At 48.2% G+C, this 19,731-nt stretch overlaps 1 protein-coding gene across 2 annotated transcripts in view; it reads left to right on the forward strand.

The window, feature by feature from the left end:
- Positions 1-19,731, forward strand: part of TAF1C (TATA-box binding protein associated factor, RNA polymerase I subunit C) — a 168,112-nt gene that overhangs the window by 85,064 nt on the left and 63,317 nt on the right. For both annotated transcript variants that reach the window (XM_063957484.1, XM_063957483.1), the window contains exon 6: positions 4,796-4,866. In XM_063957484.1, coding sequence (XP_063813554.1) covers positions 4,796-4,866 — 71 coding nt within the window. The remainder of the gene's footprint in view (positions 1-4,795; positions 4,867-19,731) is intronic.

A 19,731-nucleotide genomic window follows, 5' to 3' on the forward strand; every position in this document is an offset into this window, starting at 1 on the left:
AGGTTTCTGTGTACAAAGTACGCGGCACAGGGATTTTTTCTGTTGGCGCTGAGTTGTGAGCTGGCAATTCCTTCTGTGTTTTTCTGACAGACTTTACTGTGGGTCTGTCCCCTATAAGTCCCGGTGTGTCTGTGGTGTGTTTGTGCACGTGTGTGACATGTCTGAGGCAGGGAGCTCTTCCCCTGAGGGAGCCATTTTAGGGACACAGAGTTGTAATGTGGTGGCGCTGCCGGCACACCATGAGCCTGAATGGGTGAAAGAATTACATGATAGTGTGCATCATATCAGTAAGAGATTAGATAAGTCTGAGTCTCATGCAGAAAACTGGAGAAAATCCGTGGAAGATGTGATTTTTAATAGTTCTGCCTTTTCATCCACAGGGGACCCCTCTGGTTCACATAAGAGACCATTTGCACAAATAGTACAAACTGATACCGACACGGACTCTGATTCCTGTGTCGACACTAGTGATTCCAGGGGAATAGATCCAAAGTTAGCGAAAAACATTCAATACATGATTGTTGCTATAAAGGAGGTGTTAGAAGTTACGGAAGCCCCTCCTTTACCTCAGGAGAAGGCTTACTTTTGTAAAGAAAAGAAAATTAATATAACTTTTCCTTCATCTCGTGAGCTGAACACTCTCTTTGAGGGAGTCTGGACAAATCCTGAAAAGAAATTTCAGGTTCCCAAAAGAATTCAGGTAGCTTACCCTTTCCCTGCAGAGGACAGGAAAAGGTGGGAGTCACCCCCAGTTTTAGACAGTGCCCTGTCGCGGTTAACAAAAATGGTGATTCTCCCTGCGCCTGGGACGGCTTCACTAAAAGAGCCGGCAGACCGCAAGTTAGAGACTACGTTGAAATCTATTTATGTGGCCAATGGGACACTTCTCAGGCCTACCATTGCCTGTGCGTGGGTGAGTAGTGCTATTGAAAAGTGGTCAGAAAACTTGTCATCAGACATAGACACAATAGATAAAGATGAGATTCTCCTAACATTAGGTCATATCAAAGACGCTGCTGCGTATATGCTGGAAGCCAGGAAAGATATTGGTCTCTTGGGATCAAGAGCCGCTACCATGGCAATCTCAGCACGGAGGGCGTTGTGGATTGGCCAATGGAATGCTGACGCAGATTCCAAAAGGAATATGGAGGCTCTCCCGTATAAAGGTGAGGCCTTATTTGGAGATGGGCTGGATGCCTTAGTTTCTGCGGCTACCGCAGGTAAGTCGACATTCTTGCCTAATGCTCCTGCGCCGGCGAAAAAGACACATCACTCTCAGATGCAGTCCTTTCGACCCAACAGATACAAAAACGGTAAAGGTTCCCCCTTCTTTGCAGGTAGAGGGAGGGGAAGAGGAAAAAAGTCCACAGTGTCTCCAGGATCACAGGAGCAGAAATCAACCTCTGCTTCTGCCAAATCTTCAGCATGACGCTGGGGCTCCCTTGCGGGAGTCCGCTCAGGTGGGGGCTCGGCTGAAACTCTTCAGTCAGTTCTGGGTTCAATCTGGCCTGGACCCGTGGGTTTTACAAATAGTTTCCCACGGGTACAAACTGGAGTTTCAACACATTCCCCCATGCCGATTTTTCAAATCAACCTTACCAGCTTCTATCTCAGACAGGGAAGTGGTAGCAGCAGCAATACAAAAATTGTGTCAGGACCAAGTCATTGTCCTGGTTCCCTTGTTACAACAAGGAGAAGGATTTTATTCAAGCCTCTTCGTAGTTCTGAAGCCGGACGGCTCGGTCAGACCGATTCTAAACCTGAAAATTCTGAATCTCTACCTGCAACGGTTCAAATTCAAGATGGAATCTCTGAGAGCAGTGATTTCCAGTCTGGAGGAGGGGGACTTCATGGTGTCAGTAGACATAAAAGATGCCTACTTACACGTTCCCATTTATCCTCCACATCAAGCTTATCTGAGATTCGCGATACAGGATTGTCATTACCAATTTCAGACGTTGCCGTTCGGACTCTCCACGGCACCGAGGGTGTTCACCAAGGTGATGGCGGTGATGATGGTCCTCCGTCAGCAAGGAGTCAATCTAATTCCTTACCTGGACGATCTCCTGATCAAAGCGAGGTCCAGGGAAAGGTTGGTGCAGAACATTGCACTCTCCCTGACAGTACTTCAATAACACGGTTGGATCATAAATTTTCCAAAATTACAGTTGGAACCAATGACAAGATTGTCTTTTCTGGGGATGATACTGGACACAGAACTACAGAGGGTATTTTTTCCAGTATAGAAGGCTCTGGAAATCCAGAGAATGGTCAAACAAATTCTGAAACCAACAAGAGTGTCGATTCATCAATACATTTGGTTGTTGGGAAAGATGGTAGTGGCCTACGAGGCCATACAGTTTGGCCGATTCCATGCCAGAGTATTCCAGTGGCACCTATTGGACAAGTGGTCCAGATCCCATCTACACATGCATCAGAGGATAATCCTGTCATCCAAAGCCAGAATTTTGCTCCTGTGGTGGCTACACAGTTCTCACCTCCTAGAGGGACGCAGGTTCAGGATTCAGGACTGGGTCCTAGTAACCACGGATGCAAGTCTCCGAGACTGGGGAGCAGTCACACAGGGGGAAAGCTTCCAAGGAAGATGGTCAAGTCAAGAAACTTGTCTTCACATAAACATGCTGGAGTTGAGAGCCGTTTACAACGGCCTTCTACAAGCGGTGCATCTTCTTCAAGATCAACCAGTACAGATCCAGTTGGACAATGTAACAGCAGTCGCGTACATAAACCGTCAGGGCGGAACGAAAAACAGAGCGGCGATGGCAGAAGTGACAAAGATCCTCCTCTGGGCAGAAAGACATGCAAGAGCTCTGTCGGCAATTTTCATTCTGGGAGTGGACAACTGGGGAGCAGACATCCTCAGCAGACCTGATCTCCATCCAGGAGAATGGGGCCTCCACCAAGAAGTCTTCGCAGAGGTGACAGGTCTTTGGGGAGTTCCTCAAGTAGACTTGATGGCATCTCGTCTCAACAAGAAGCTTCAGAGATATTTTTCCAGGTCGAGAGACCCTCAAGCAATAGCAGTGGATGCGCTAGTGACCCAGTGGGTGTTTCGGTCAGTGTATGCCTTCCCTCCATTTCCACTCATACCGAAAGTTCTCAAGATCATAAGAAGAACTGGGATTCGAGTGATCCTCATTGTCCCAGACTGGCCAAGGAGGGCTTGGTATCCAGATCTTCAGGAGTTGCTCATAGAAGATCCTCGGCCTCTTCCTCTTCGCGAGGACCTGCTGCAGCAGGGGCCGTGCGTGTATCAAGACTTACCGCGGCTACGTTTGACGGCATGGCTGTTGAGCACCGGATCCTAGCCCGAAAGGGTATTCCCAAAGAAGTCATTCCCACTCTTATTCAGGCCAGGAAAGGAGTAACGTCTAAACATTACCACCGAATTTGGAGAAAATATGTACCTTGGTGTGAAACCAAGAAAGCACCAACGGAAGAGTTTCAGTTAGGACGTTTTTATCCATTTTCTCCAGGCGGGTGTGGATGCGGGCCTATGATTGGGTTCAGTCAAGATCCAGATTTCAGCCTTTTCGGTTTTCTTTCAGAAACAATTGGCCTCCCTTCCAGAAGTTCAGACGTTCGTGAAAGGGGTTCTGCACATCCAACCTCTCCAGGAGATAGAGTTAAAGATTCTCACTTGGAAAGTGGTCATGCTGTTGGCCTTGGCATCCGCAAGGCGGGTGTCTGAGTTAGGGGCCTTGTCTCACAAGAGCCCTTAATTGATCTTTCATGAAGATAGGGCTGAGTTAAGCAATTTCTTCCAAAGGTGGTTTCTTCTTTTCATATAAACCGACCTATTGTGGTGCCAGTGGCTACTGACACCTTCGCTACTTCAAAGTCTCTGGATGTGGTCAGGGCTTTGAGAGTTTATGTTGCAAGAACAGCTCGGATACGGAAAACAGAGGCTCTGTTTGTCCTGTATGCTCCCAACAAGATTGGGTGTCCTGCTTCTAAGCAGGCCATTGCGCACTGGATAAGAGGTACGATTCAGCACGCTCATTCCACGGCAGGATTGCCGATACCGAATTTGGTGCATGCCCATTCTACCAGAAAGGTGGGCTCATTCTGGGCGGCTGTCCGGGGGGTCTCGGCATTCCAACTTTGCCGAGCAGCTACTTGGTCAGGGACAAACACGTTTGCTAAGTTTTACAAGTTTGACACCTTGGCCGCTGATGACCTAAAGTTTGGTCAGTCGGTGCTGCAGGGTCATCCGCACTCTCCCGCCCGTACTGGAGCTTTGGTATAACCCCATGGTACTGAAGTGGACCGCAGCATCCTCTAGGACGTATGAGAAAACGGGATTTTAATACCTACCGGTAAATCCTTTTCTCCTAGTCCGTAGAGGATGCTGGGCACCCGACCCAGTGCGTACTTTACCTGCAGTTATTAGTTTGTTAAAACTGTTTTCAGCACGTTGCTGCAATGTTCATGCCCGTTGGGTGTGTTTTGTTGAATGCCATGTGTGCGGCATGGTTGAGGTGTAAGCTGGTATGAATCTCACCATTAACTTAAAAGTAAATCCTTTTCTCAAAATGTCCGTCTCCCTCGGCACAGTTCCTATACTGAGGTCTGGAGGAGGGGCATAGAGGGAGGAGCCAGTTCACACTCTGAAAAAGTCTTAAAGTGCCCATTGCTCCTGTGGAACCGTCTATACCCGATGGTACTGAAGTGGACCCCAGCATCCTCTACGGACTAGGAGAAAAGGATTTACCGGTAGGTATTAAAATACTGTTTTTTGTTTTATTCTTGAATCCTATTCTCTCGATAAAAGGGGGAGGTCAGACAGGATAAAAAGAAGATGACGACACTGTTCCGGTCTCTGCAGACGGTTCCATTCCAAGAGTGAGTCGCCCATTTCTTATGGACGTCTTCCGTGTCTCCAATGTTCCACAAACGTTCTCTTCTTTTCCATTGTTCGTCCAGTCGTCCTCATTTTCATCTCATTCCATATACTCTGCCCTCAGCCAGTCCTGCACCATTACTCTGTCTTCCTCAGGTTCTCTTTCTTCTTCAGGTTCCATAGGCTCCGCAGGGAGACAGTCCGGTGCAGGTGGTGGTAAAGGATCGGCACCAAACACCTACCCAAAATGTTTTTTTGATATTCATAGTCTAATGTAATATTATGCACAAAGCAGGATATAAAGGACAGTATTAATTATTTGTAATGTAGCTGTCAGGGGTCTGATCTGTCCAGGTCTCTACCTACTGCAATAAGAGTCATCTGTACCAGTCATGTGGAATCCGGTCCTGCTGTATCACTTGCCTGTTTTTTGATGCATTATTGTCTGAACTGTGTATTTGAGCAATATCTGAACTGTACATTAAGCCAAATTAACAAAACAAACAACCACTGTATTATTCTAGTCATCCTAAACGCCATTTTATAGGCGCTGCTCCTGCTGTGATTATTTTCTACCGTTTCCTATGGAACATGAATTAATGATCGATTAGTGACTATCCATCACTGCAGACGTATAGCTCTCCATATATACCATCTACTGCGATTTCCCCTTTTTTCTGCAACTATGTATCACTCAGGGTCACTCTCTCATCCCATGACTACCAGTGGTGCCCTGCAGTGCAGATGGTAACAGAACGCTTCCTATCTCAGGGACAGCAGAAGTACCCTCTACGCTTTATTTTAGAGCCAGTGTACGCTTCTGATCACCCTCTCATCCGTCATTCCATGTTCAGACAGATGACTGAACAGCAGGAGTGTGACGGAACCCAGACATGGCTCCTGTTTTTACAAGACAATAGTGCATACTCGTACCAAAACCTAATCTCTGACAACCTAATACTGTCACTGCATCTGCTATCCCAAGGGAAGTAATCCCTGAGTGTGTCACTTTAACCAAACCCTCCACACGAGCCGTGCATGTGTCTGTGTGTTCAGATTGATGATGTGTGTCAGAACCCATTTCTTTTTCATCCACTAGGGGTCACTGGAGTACTCTTGGGATATGGACGGCTTCCGCAGGAACAGGGCACTGAATATTTAAATTTATAACTCTCCTCCCCTCCATATCCCAGAGTACCTCAGTGTTTTTTCTGTGCTCGACGTAGCAACAGGCTTGTGTGGAGCTCCCACACTTCTTTTGAATATTTTTCTTTTTATTTTCTTTTTGATTTTTCTTTTTCACTTTATTCACATCCCTTCCCCCCCTTCCAAAAGGCGAGGGTCCGGGATAGTGGAAGCTGCTACAAGCAGCTCTGCCGTGTCGGTCCTCACTACAGAGCACCCTCACAGCCAAGTGCAGAACTACCTGCAGGAAAGGCTGGACGGAGCTTGCAGAGAAGCCCCGTCATAGCCCTCACCACAGGCGTCCAGGTATGTTGGGGGACGGGGCGGACAGCTCACGCTGCCGCCCCGCTGTGTGGGGACTCTGTTTTGTGAAGCGTCGCCCGCCGCTATGTAAGCCGCCCGCCGCCGCTGATTGATGTTAAGCTCAGTCCCGCCGCTCAGAGCCGCGCCGGCCGCACCCCGCTTCACGGCTCTATGTAGCGTGCCCCCGCTACCTGCTCCCCAGCTCCCGCTCCCCTCTCCCCGGCTCCCTCTACAGCGCGCCCCGGTTATTTGTACGTTCCCTGGCTCCGTGTACTAGACAGCGGTACACGGAGCACAGGGGGGGGGGGGGAGCCTCACAGCACACGCAGCTGCACGGGGGGGGGGGGGGGGGAGATAAATACCCATAGCAGCAGCAGTATGAAACGCTGCATGGGTTATAAGACAGCATAGGCTATTAAGCCTTTATTAACAGGATTTGTTATTAAATAAATTATTCCCAGGTTATATATGTTTTTTACAATTTATAACCTGTACTGTGATTATAAGTGTAAGCATGGCATGGGGGCCATTTTTAACCATGCTTCCTGTGTCTTCCTGCTGTGATTCCAGAACGTTCCTGTCCTACATCTCTACTCCACCGGAGGCGCAGGGGTGTTAGTGGGAATTTGGGATCAGATTTCATATAGGACTGGCCACGTGCACTGCACTTGGCCAAATATATATATAGCCACACCTTAGTACTATTTTACTGAGTCGTACAAGTTGTCTGTTTTTGTGTATTGTATTGTCTGTCTGCATAATGAGTAAGGCACCAGCAAAAACTAAAAAGCAGTTTCACTGCAATGTCTGTAAGAGTGTGTTACCGGATGGTTCTACCACATGTATAGTATGTTTTGTGAATTCAGCTACGAATACAATTTCCGCTCCGGTTTCAAAGCCGGTTTCATTTCCGGACCCTCCATGGAAAATGCTAACAGATGTCATGGCTGGATTGCAATCAGAATTGGCCGCCGCTCGACAAGAGCGGGAAGCGGCAAGATCTGAGTCTCGGCGGAGACCGCCTGAACTACCGGAGGGGTCTCAGCCTTGCCAAAAGTCCAACTCCATTTGGGGTAGACGGGATAAATTTCATATGTCTTATGATTTCTGCTATGTTGCATTCTGACGATTCTATGACAGACCTCACTGCGCAAGATGAGGGTGAGGAGGGCGAAGTAGACCAGCAGTCAGATAGTGACGATTTTGACAGCCCAGGCATTGATAATCTCATCAGAGCGGTGAGTCAGTCTCTGAAGTTTTCGGAAACTGAGGAGCCTCTGACAAATGATGAAGTCATATTTACTAAACGACAGAGATCTCCAATGTGTTTTCCTGTTTCGGAATCTCTTAATAAGATGTTAGTAGAAACACGAAAGAATCCAGATAAACGGTTTTCTATACCTCGCAGATTTAAGTCTAGTTACCCGTTTCCAGAGTCTGTGACATGTACATGGGAGAATCCGCCAATGGTGGATTCGTCTGTGTCAAAACGTACAAAGAAATTAACCATACCAGTACCAACTGCTACTACGCTTAAAGACCCTTCAGACCGTAAAATAGAAGCTATGCTAAAGTCCATGTATATAGCAGCAGGAGTGTTGCTTAGACCTGGGTTGGTTGGCATTTGGGTAACTAAGGCGCTCATAGTATGGATAACGGAACTCAAGTCTGCCTTACATGACGATCACCTTATACTTCTCGCTGATCAAATCTGTGAGGCTGCGGAGTATCTATGTACAGCTTCTACTGACGTCTGTCAGCTCATTTCTCGCATTTCATCGTCGCTAGTTACAGTACGACGAGCACTCTGGCTGCGTTCTTGGCAAGCGGAGGCAGAGGTCAAAAGAGGTATAGAGGCGTTACCTTACCGGGGCGAGAAGTTGTTTGGTCCTGAATTGGACACATGGATTTCTGAGGCCACGGGAGGAAAATCTGTTTTCCTACCATTGCATCCAACGGTACCAAGACGGAAATACTCTGGCCCGGCGTTCAAATCCTTTAGACCTCAGCCCTTTCGAGGCCGTGGTAGAGGAACAGCCACGCCTGGTAGACGAGGTTGAGGACGTGGTTTCCAACAAACCAACACCAGTCGTCGGGACGCTGCGGTCACCGACAAGCCAGTGGCATGACGGGCTCCCAGCCCATCTCGGATCTCCAATTGTGGGAGCACGCCTTCAGACGTTCCATTTGGCGTGGCTTCAGACGTCCACAGATGGGTGGATCCGCAATTTAGTGTTAAAAGGTTACAAAATAGAGTTCGACTGTCTCCCGCCACTGCGGTTTTTCAAAACAGGACTGCCTCTGTCGGACGACAAGAGGGCGGTTCTGCAAATTGCCATTCAGTCCCTGCTGGATTCAGCAGTTTTGATTCCGGTCCCTTTACAACAACAAGGTCAGGGTTATTATTCCAGTCTGTTTGTGGTACCAAAGCCGGATGGCTCCGTCAGGCCAATATTGAACCTAAAGGGTCTCAATCAGTACGTAACTTACTACAGATTCAAGATGGAATCTCTGCGGTCAGTAATTGCAGGTTTAGAGCCACAAGAATTCATGATTGCGCTAGATCTCGAGGATGCGTACTTACACATTCCGATTTGGCCACCTCATCAGAGGTTCTTGCGTTTTGCGATACGGCAGAACCATTACCAGTTTCAGGCTCTACCGTTTGGCCTCTCGTCAGCGCCTCGGGTATTCACCAAAGTGATGTCTGTGATGATAGCTCATCTCAGATCCCTGGGAGTAATAATAGTTCCGTACTTGGACGATCTGCTCATCAAAGCTCCGTCTCAACAGATGCTCCTCCAACATGCGTTGCTAACGTACTATGTACTAGTTCAGCACGGTTGGATTGTCAACTTCAAGAAATCACATCTAATTCCGTCTCAACGACTTCAATTCCTAGGTATGATTCTCGATACGGTAAATCAAAGAATTTACCTACCAGAACAGAAAGTACAGATTATTCGTCATCTGGTACAATTAGTACTCAAGCCACGCACAGTCTCAGTACATTTGTGCATTCGCCTCTTAGGCACAATGGTGGCGACTTTCGAAGCGCTTCAGTTTGGAATATTTCACTCACGTCCTTTTCAACTGGATGTGCTTGCACAGTGGTCGGGCTCGCATCTGCAGATTCACCAGAGGGTGAGGTTGTCTCCACGGGCCAGAGTATCTCTACTCTGGTGGCTCAAAGTACACAATCTAACCGCAGGGAAACGGTTCGGCGCCTGGAATTGGATAATTCTAACGACGGACGCGAGTCTCAGAGGTTGGGGAACTGTAGTTCAAAATTGTCAGCTCCAGGGTTTCTGGGCGGATCACGAAAGATTGCTGTCTATAAATGTCCTGGAACTCCGGGCAATTTACAATGAACTACGACAAGCAGTGCACATGCTTCGGTCTCAGACTGTCCAGGTGCAGTCAGACAACGCGACGGCGGTCGCGTACATCAACAAACAATGAGGAATGAGAAGCCGCATGGCCATGCGGTAAGTAGCTTGAATCCTCAATTGGGCCGAGCATCACCAAGTGATATTGTCGGCAGTGTTCATTCCGAGAGTGGACATCTGGGAGGCGGATTATCTCAGCCGTCGGGATTTTCATCCAGGAGAATGGGCATTAAATCCAGAAGTGTTTAACATGTTGGTCCAGAGGTGGGGTAACCCTCAAGTGGACCTGAATGGGCATCTCGCCACAATCACCAAATGCCCCAGTATGTGTCCAGAACGCGAGATCCAAAGGCAGTGGCGGTTGATGCTCTCACAATCGCGTGGCCGTACAGCCTCGTGTATCTGTTTCCACCGTTTCCGCTGCTCCCTCTGTTGCTAATACGGATCAAAAGAGAGTCCGCCACAGTCATACTAGTGGCGCCTCATTGGCCTCGGAGAGCTTGGTTCTCGGATCTCCGCGGACTACTCGCAGACGATCCTTGGCCGCTCCCACTACGTCCGGACCTGTTAACAACAGGGTCCGTTCCTTTACCCCGATTTAGCGCGGCTGCGTTTGACGGGGTGGCTGTTGAGACCGCCCTCTTAAGAAGAGAGGGCATTCCAGAATCGGTTATACCAACCATGTTACGAGCTAGGAAGCCGGTTACGGCAGCTCTTTATTACAGAATTTGGCGTGCCTATATAGGTTGGTGTGAAGCTCGGAAGTTTCCGACATCATCTTTCAAGTTATCCCGTCTTTTGTTATTTCTACAGACGGGGTTAGATGGAGGACTACGTTTATCTACACTAAAGGTGCAGGTATCTGCTTTGTCAATTTACTTTCAAAGACGATTGGCTCTATTGCCGTCTGTACACACCTTTCTGCAAGGTGTCCTCAGAGTACAGCCTCCATTCATTCCACCTACAGCGCCATGGGACTTGAATCTGGTTTTAGATTTCTTACAGTCTTCATATTTTGAACCCTTACAACAAGAGGATATTAAGTTTCTCACTTGGAAGTAAATTTTTCTCCTAGCCTTAGCTTCGGCAAGGCGTGTTTCAGATTTGGGTGCCTTGTCATGCAAGCCACCGTATTTGGTGTTTCATGATGACAGAGCGGAACTTCGGACGAATCCCGCTTTCTTGCCAAAGGTAGTGTCATCTTTTCACATCAATCAACCAATAGTAGTTCCTGTGTTAACAGAAGATTCTGGAACTTTGGATGTGGTACGCGCAGTACGCGTTTATGTATCCCGAACGTCTACAGTTCGTAAGACTGATACGTTGTTTGTTCTCTATGATGCTGCCAAGATGGGTTGGCCAGCTTCTAAGCAGACCTTATCCAGATGGATTAAACTGACCATACGTCAGGCTTACCTTCATGCTAGGTTACAGCCGCCTACATCAGTTACAGCTCATTCCACACGTTCTGTGGGAACTTCATGGGCAGCTGGTCGTGGGGCTTCTATGACGCAGCTTTGCCGTGCGGCTACATGGTCATCAGTGCACACGTTTGTGCGCTTTTACAAGTTTGATACGTTTGCGGCATCAGCATCTAGCTTTGGCCGCCTAGTGTTACAGGTGCCAAACAGCTCTCCCGCCCACGGGGGAAGCTTGGTACGTCCCAAGAGTACTCCAGTGACCCCTAGTGGATGATCAAGAAAATAGGATTTTAGTACTTACCAGGTAAATCCTTTTCTTTGAATCCATAGGGGGCACTGGATGCCCACCCAGAGCAGTTTTACCTGGTTTGTGGTAAGTTCAGGGGATCTTCTGGTAACACACTCTCACCGACTGGTTCAAATTATCAAGTTTTATCGGTTATGGTGTCAACTGTTTAGTTGTCAGTAACGTTATGTGTCAACTTTATTGTTGTCTGTTATGTTATATGTAATTCTCCATTGTCAACCTCTATCGCTTCTGTTCGGCTCAGTAAAAAACACTGAGGTACTCTGGGATCTGGAGGGGAGGAGAGTTCTAAATTTAAATATTCAGTGCCCTGTTCTTGCTAAAGCCGTCCATATCCCAAGAGTACTCCAGTGCCCCCTATGGATTCAAAGAAAAGGATTTACCTGGTAAGTTCAAAAATACTATTTTGCTTAGACCGGCAATTGCGTCGGCATGGGTATGTAGTGCAGTAGCAGCTTGGACAGATACACTGTCAGCTGACCTTGATACCCTAGATAGGGATACAATTTTGTTAACATTAGCTCATATTAAGGACGCAGTCTTATAAATGAGGGACGCTCAAAGAGACATTGGATTACTGGGTTCAAGAGCCAATGCTATGGCTATTTCGGCAAGACGAGCCTTATGGATCCGCCAATGGACGGGGGATGCAGACTCAAAAAGGCATATGGAGGTTTTACCTTATAAAGGTGATGTATTGTTTGGGGACGGCCTCGCGGACCTGGTTTCTACAGCTACCGCGGGTAAGTCGACCTTTTTACTTTTTGTTCCCCAACAGCAAAAGAAACCCCCACAATATCAGATGCAGTCCTTTCGGTCGCATAGATCCAGAAGAGGTCGGGGCTCCTCTTTCCTCGCCAGAGGTAAGGGTAGAGGCAAGAGGACACCTGCTGCGGCTGGTTCCCAAGAGCAGAAGTCCTCCCCGGCTTCCGCTAAGTCTACCGCATGACGCTGGGGCTCCCCTGCGGGAGTCCACACAGGTGGGGGCACGCCTTCGGCTATTCAGCCAAGTCTGGATTCAGTCAGACGTGGACCCTTGGGTGATATAAATAGTCTCCCAGGGCTACAAGCTGGAATTCGAAGAGGTGCCCCCTCGCCGATTTTTCAAGTCGGCCTTACCAGCTTCTACCCCAGAGCGGGAAGTAGTGCTAGCTGCAATTCAAACGCTGTGTCAACAGCGAGTGATTATCAGGGTTCCCCTGAGCCAACAGGGAAAAGGGTATTATTCAACCCTATTTGTGGTTCCGAAGCCGGATGGTTCGGTCAGGCCCATTTTTAAACCTAAAATCCCTGAACCTGTACCTGAAAAGATTCAAATTCAAGATGGAATCTCTCCGAGCGGTGATAGCCTGCCTGGAAGGGGGGGATTTTATGGTGTCACTGGACATAAAGGATGCTTACCTTCATGTCCCCATATATCCCTCTCATCAGGAGTTCCTGAGATTCGCGGTACAGGATTGTCATTATCAGTTTCAGATGTTGCTGTTTGGGCTTTCCACGGCCCCGAGGATTTTCACCAAGTTAATGGCGGAAATAATGGTGATCCTGCGCAAGCAAGGAGTCACAATTATCCCATACTTGGACGATCTCCTGATAAAAGCGAGATCAAGAGAGCAATTACTGGAAAACGTGTCACTCTCTCAGAGAGTGCTTCAGCAACATGGGTGGATTCTCAATCTACCAAAGTCACAGTTGGTTCCGACAACTCGACTAGCGTTCCTAGGCATGATACTGGACACGGAACAAAATAAAGTTTTCCTCCCATTGGAAAAAGTCCAGGACCTCCAGAACATGGTCCAAGAACTACTAAAGCCAAAAAGAGTGTCAGCTCATCAATGCACTCGGGTCTGGGGAAAATGGTGGCAACTTACGAGGCCATTCCCTTCGGCAGGTTCCATGCAAGGACATTTCAATGGGATCTTCTGGACAAATGGTCCGGGTCCAATCTACAATTACATCAAAAAATAACACTGTCCCCCAGGGCCAGGGTGTCTCTTCTATGGTGGCTGCAGAGTGCTCACCTTCTAGAGGGTCGCAGGTTCGGCATTCAGGACAGGATCCTGGTAACCACGGACGCGAGCCTCCGAGGATGGGGAGCAGTCACCCAAGGAAGAAATTTTCAGGGACTGTGGTCAGACCAGGAGTCCTGTCTACACATCAACGTGTTGGAGCTAAGGGCCATATACAACGGCCTTCGACAAGCGGAGAATCTTCTTCGCACGCTACCGGTTCTGATTCAATCAGACAATGTCACAGCAGTAGCTCATGTGAACCGCCAAGGCGGGACAAGAAGCAGAGTCGCGATGGCGGAAGCCACCAGGATTCTTCGCTGGGCGGAAAATCACGTAAGCGCTTTGTCAGCTGTCTTCATTCCGGGAGTGGACAACTGGGAAGCAGACTTCCCCAGCAGACACGATCTCCATCCAGGAGAGTGGGGACTTCAGCAAGAAGTCTTTGCAGAGATAACGGCTCTCTGGGGAGTTCCTCAAATAGACATGATGGCGTCTTGCCTCAACAAGAAGCTTCGGAGGTATTGTGCCAGGTCCCGGGACCCTCAGGCAATAGCAGTAGACGCTCTGGTAACGCCATGGGTGTTCCAGTCGGTCTATGTGTTTCCTCCTCTTCCTCTCATCACAAAAGTGTTGAGGATCATAAGACGAAAAAGAGTACAGACAATACTCATTGTTCCAGACTGGCCTCGAAGGTCCTGGTACTCAGATCTTCAGGAGATGCTCACGGAAGATCCGTGGCCTCTTCCTCTAAGGGAAGACCTGTTACAGCAGGGGCCCTGCATGTTCCAAGACTTACCGCGGTTACGTTTGATGGCATGGCGGTTGAACGCCAGATCCTAGCGGAGAAGGGTATTCCGGAGGAGGTCATACCTACTCTAATAAAGGCTAGGAAGGAGGTGACGGCAAAACATTATCACCGTATCTGGCAGAAATATCTCTCTTGGTGTGAAACCAAGAATGCTCCTACGGAAGATTTCCATCTGGGTCGTTTTCTCCACTTCCTACAGACAGGAGTGGATATGGGCCTAAAGTTAGGCTCTGTTAAAGTACAGATTTCGGCCTTGTCAATATTCTTTCAGAAGGAATTGGCTTTTCTCCCAGAAGTCCAGACGTTTGTAAAAGGAGTACTGCACATCCAGCCTCCTTTTGTGCCCCCAGTGGCACCATGGGACCTGAACGTGGTGTTGCAGTTCCTTAAATCACACTGGTGTGAACCCCTTAAAACGGTGGAGTTGAAATTTCTCACCTGGAAGGTGGTCATGTTGTTAGCCTTGGCATCTGCGAGGCGTGTGTCAGAATTGGCGGCCTTGTCTTACAAGAGCCCTCTCTTGATTTTCTGTGTAGATAGAGCGGAATTGATGACTTGTCCTCAATTTTTACCTAAGGTGGTGTCTTCGTTTCATATGAACCAACCTATAGTGGTGCCTGTGGCTACGAGTGACTTGGAGGATTCCATGTCCCTGGATGTAGTCAGGGCCTTAAAAATTTATGTAGCCAGGACGGCTAGAATTAGGAAAACAGATGCATTGTTTGTCCTGTATGCTGCCAACAAGATTGGCGTGCTTGCTTCGAAGCAGACTATTGCTCGCTGGATCTGTAACACGATTCAGCAGGCTTATGTTATGGCTGGATTGCCGTTACCGCATTCAGTAAAGGCCCATTCCACTAGGAAGGTGGGCTCTTCTTGGGCGGCTGCCCGGGGCTTCTCGGCATTACAGCTTTGCCGAGCAGCAACTTGGTCGGGGTCAAACACTTTTGCTAAATTCTACAAGTTTGATACCCTGGCTGATGAGGACCTAGCGTTTGCTCAGTCGGTGCTGCAGAGTCATCCGCACTCTCCCGCCCGATTGGGAGCTTTGGTATAAACCCCATGGTCCTTACGGAGTCCCCAGCATCCTCTAGGACGTAAGAGAAAATAAGATTTTAAACCTACCGGTAAATCTTTTTCTCCTAGTCCGTAGAGGATGTTGGGCGCCCGTCCCAGTGCGGAAAATCTGCAAGACTTGTATATAGTTGTTGCTTACATAAGGGTTATGTTACAGTTAGAATCGGTCTTGGACTGATACTGTTGTTTTGTTCATACTGTTAACTGGTTATGTGTATTCCAGGTTATATGGTATGATTGGTGTGGGCTGGTATGAATCTTGCCCTTAAATTAACAAAATCCTTTCCTCGTATTGTCCATCTCCTCTGGGCACAGTTCTCTAACTGAGGTCTGGAGGAGGGGCATAGAGGGAGGAGCCAGTGCACACCATACTAGAAAGTTTTTTTAGGTGCCCATGTCTCCTGCGGAGCCTGTCTATACCCCATGGTCCTTACGGAGTCCCCAGCATCCTCTACGGACTAGGAGAAAAAGATTTACCGGTAGGTTTAAAATCTTTTATTTTCTCCTAGCCTTAGCTTCAGCAAGGTGTGTTTCAGATTTGGGTGCCTTGTCATGCAAGCCACCGTATTTGGTGTTTAATGATGACAGAGCGGAACTTCGGACGAATCCCGCTTTCTTACCAAAGGTAGTGTCATCTTTTCACATCAATCAACCAATAGTAGTTCCTGTGTTAACAGAAGATTCTGGAACTTTGGATGTGGTACGCGCATTACGCGTTTATGTATCCCGAACGTCTACAGTTCGTAAGACGGATACGTTGTTTGTTCTCTATGATGCTGCCAAGATGGGTTGGCCAGCTTCTAAGCAGACCTTATCCAGATGGATAAAACTGACCATACGTCAGGCTTACCTTCATGCTAGGTTACAGCCGCCTACATCAGTAACAGCTCATTCCACACGTTCTGTGGGAACTTCATGGGCAGCTGGTCGTGGGGCTTCTACGACACAGCTTTGCCGTGCGGCTACATGGTCATCAGTGCACACGTTTGTGCGCTTTTACAAGTTTGATACGTTTGCGGCATCAGCATCTAGCTTTGGCCGCCTAGTGTTACAGGTGCCAAACAGCTCTCCCGCCCACGGGGGAAGCTTTGGTACGTCCCAAGAGTACTCCAGTGACCCCTAGTGGATGAAAAAGAAAATAGGATTTTAGTACTTAGCAGGTAAATCCTTTTCTTTGAATCCATAGGGGGCACTGGACGCCCACCCAGAGCAGTTTTACCTGGTTTGTGGTAAGTTCAGGGGATCTTATGGTAACACACTCTCACCGACTGGTTCAAATTATCAAGTTCTATCGGTTATGGTGTCAACTGTTTAGTTGTCAGTAACGTTATGTGTCAACTTTATTGTTGTCTGTTCTGTTATGTGTAATTCTCCATTGTCAACCTCTCTATAGCTCCTGTTCGGCTCAGTAAAAAAACACTGAGGTACTCTGGGATATGGAGGGGTGAAGAGTTCTAAATTTAAATATTTAGTGCCCTGTTCCTGCGGAAGCCGTCCATATCCCAAGAGTACTCCCAAGAGCACTCCAGTGCCCCCTATGGATTCAAAGAAAAGGATTTACCTGGTAAGTACCAAAATCCTATTTTACCTACGGACAAACCGCACTGGGTATGCTCAATCTCATCTGATCTTGGAAGCTATGCACTGCAGAGCCTGGTCCCTACTTGGACGGAAGACCAGGGAATACTAGGTACCGTAGGTATTTTACTCTTTCACACAAAACGGAATTTGGTGACACCCGGACACTGCACAGACTACAGACAGAACTGGAATATCATACCACGCTGAGCAATTTTTCCTTAAAATTATGTATTGTCAATGTAATAGGCAAAACCAGCGCTGGTGGCTGCCAATCATAAAATATGTGGACAAACGGAAGCAAATCTTGTTCCTCACCACATATTGGACCCTAAAGATGACCTATAAACACAATTTTTGATTTACTATTTATTTCAAAATTCTGATACTCTAGGGTGCCATGATTCCAAAAAGTTTGGGAACCACTGCTTTACTGCATCAACACAGTAGGCTAATCATCTGGAAGTAGTCATCCCTCATACCTTCACAACAGATGCTACATTGGGGAGCTCTCCTGCAGTCTCAACTCCACAGGCTCTTCCTACCTGCAGACAAAATTTCAGCATTAGAGCAATGGGTGCGCAGGTTGCTACACAGTCGCCTAGTGTCCATCCACTGGGCCATGCAGGTCCTGGGTTACATGATCTCCGCCATCAACATGGTGGTGTATACCCAGTTCCACTTCAGGCCCCTGCAGCAACTGATCCTGTCCAGATGGAACGGACATCCATATCTGATCATGTCCCAGACAATGGTCCTCTCTCCAGAGATTCGTCTATCCCTAAGATGGTGGCTCCAGATAGCACACTTGGACAAGGGGTGACCCTTCTGGATTCCGGATTGGGTACGTCTGACCACGGTTGCCAATTTCTGTGGATGGGGTGCAGTGACGGAACAACACTTCTTTCAGGGCAGTTGGACACCCGCAGAAAGTTGCTTACCCATCAGTGGATCTCAAATGGCTAACAGCAGAGACTCTCTTCCTTCTGGCTATTGCATCTGGTTGTCAGGTTTGGGGGCACTCTCCTGTCGCTCTATCTTTCTGATTTTAACATCTTAGTGAGGAAATTTTAGTACCGGCCTTCCTCTCCCCTGAGCTTTCGGCAGGAGAGGCCTGCCTGGATGTGGTCCATGCTCTCCAGATCTACAGTACATGGATCATACTAGTTTCCTACGGAAAGCAGATTCCCTCTTTGTCCTCCAGCTTCCACAGGAGGGGATGGCCTGCTGATAAACAGACTCTGGCCAAATGGCTTCACATGACTATCTCACAGGAGTACATGGGGGCTGACCTTTCTGTGCCGGCTACAGTCTCTGCTCATTCTACTCGCTGTGTAGGTCCTTCGTGGTCAGACCGCCGTGGTACATATGCCGAACAACTCTGCAAGGCAATCATGTGGTTTTCTGTTCACACCTTTCTTAGGTTCTTTGCCTTTGATGCATTCGCTTCACATGATGCTACATTTGGATGCCGGATTCTTCTATCTGCTCAGGAGCATCCCCTCCCTTAAACAACTGCTTTGGGACATCCCCACTGTCTCCCTGTGGCACCCAAAGAAGAAACAGGAGAGTTACAGTAGACTTACCTTTGTTAACTCTTTCTTCGAGGTCCATAGGGTCCACAGGGAGGCAGTGTGGTGCAGGGAGGCAATGTGGTGTAGGTGGTGGTAAAGGACAGGGCACCAAACAGTTAAGCTTTAGGTATCCCAAGATGCTCCGGTTCTTCCCCCCTATACCCCACCTCCAGCTCAGGCTCTTCAGCTTTGTCAACAAGCCCAAGACAGGAGCAGGACATGAGAGAAGGAAGATGTGGCACACACAAGAATACCATTTCAGTGACAGGAGAAAAGAACCTGTGATGAAGGAAAAGAGACCCATAGAAGGTGGTGCGTCAGGGTGGGTGCACTGTGGATCTTATGGACCACGTAGGAAGGAGGAAGGATGGTACATACAGGAAACATACAACCAGGAAACAGGAACTAATGGCAGGGAAGTGTAACCCATTGAAGCTAGGCGTGTCTGGGTGGGTGCCCTGTGGACCCTATGGACCTCGAAGAAAGAGTTAACAAAATGTACCATAACTGTCCTTTCTCCACTATTGCCTCATCAGCAGCTATCTTTCATGTTCTCGATGTCTCCTCTTCACCACCCTCCTCTCTCCCCAACATTTCCTTCTTCTACTGTATATTTCCAGTGTCTCCTCTCCACCGCCCTCCTCGTCCATATTTCGTGAGTCTCCTCTCCACTGCCCCCTCCTCCTTCCATATTCACGGAGTCTCCTCTCCACTGCCCTCCTCTCACACCATCCTTCTCTTCTTCCATGTTTCCTGAGTCTCCTCCCAACTGCCCTCCTCTCTCCCCAACCTTCTCCTCTTCCATCTTCCCTATGTGTCCTCTATGCCACCTTCCTCTCTCGCCAAACTTCTCTTTTTCCATATTGGCTGAGTTTCCTCTCAACCGCCCTCCTTCTCTTCCAGATTTCCTGAGTCTCCTCTCCATTGCCCTCCTTTCTCCCTAACCTTCTCTGCTTCCATATTCTCTGTGTTCTCTCCAACGCCCTCCTCCTTCCATATTTCCTGAGTCGCCTCTCCATAGCCCTCCTTTCTCCCTAACCTTCTCAACTTCCATATTCCCAGAGTTTCCTCTCCACTGCTCTCTTCCTCTTTCATATTCCCTATGTGTCCTCTCCACTGCCCTCCTATCTCCCCAACCTTCACTTCTTCTGTATTCCCTATGTGTCCTCTTCACCACTCTCCTATCTCCCCAACCTTCTCTTCTTCCATATTC

Source organism: Pseudophryne corroboree, chromosome 1 (genome assembly GCF_028390025.1).
Source record: "Pseudophryne corroboree isolate aPseCor3 chromosome 1, aPseCor3.hap2, whole genome shotgun sequence".
NCBI classification, from domain to species: Eukaryota; Metazoa; Chordata; class Amphibia; order Anura; family Myobatrachidae; genus Pseudophryne; species Pseudophryne corroboree.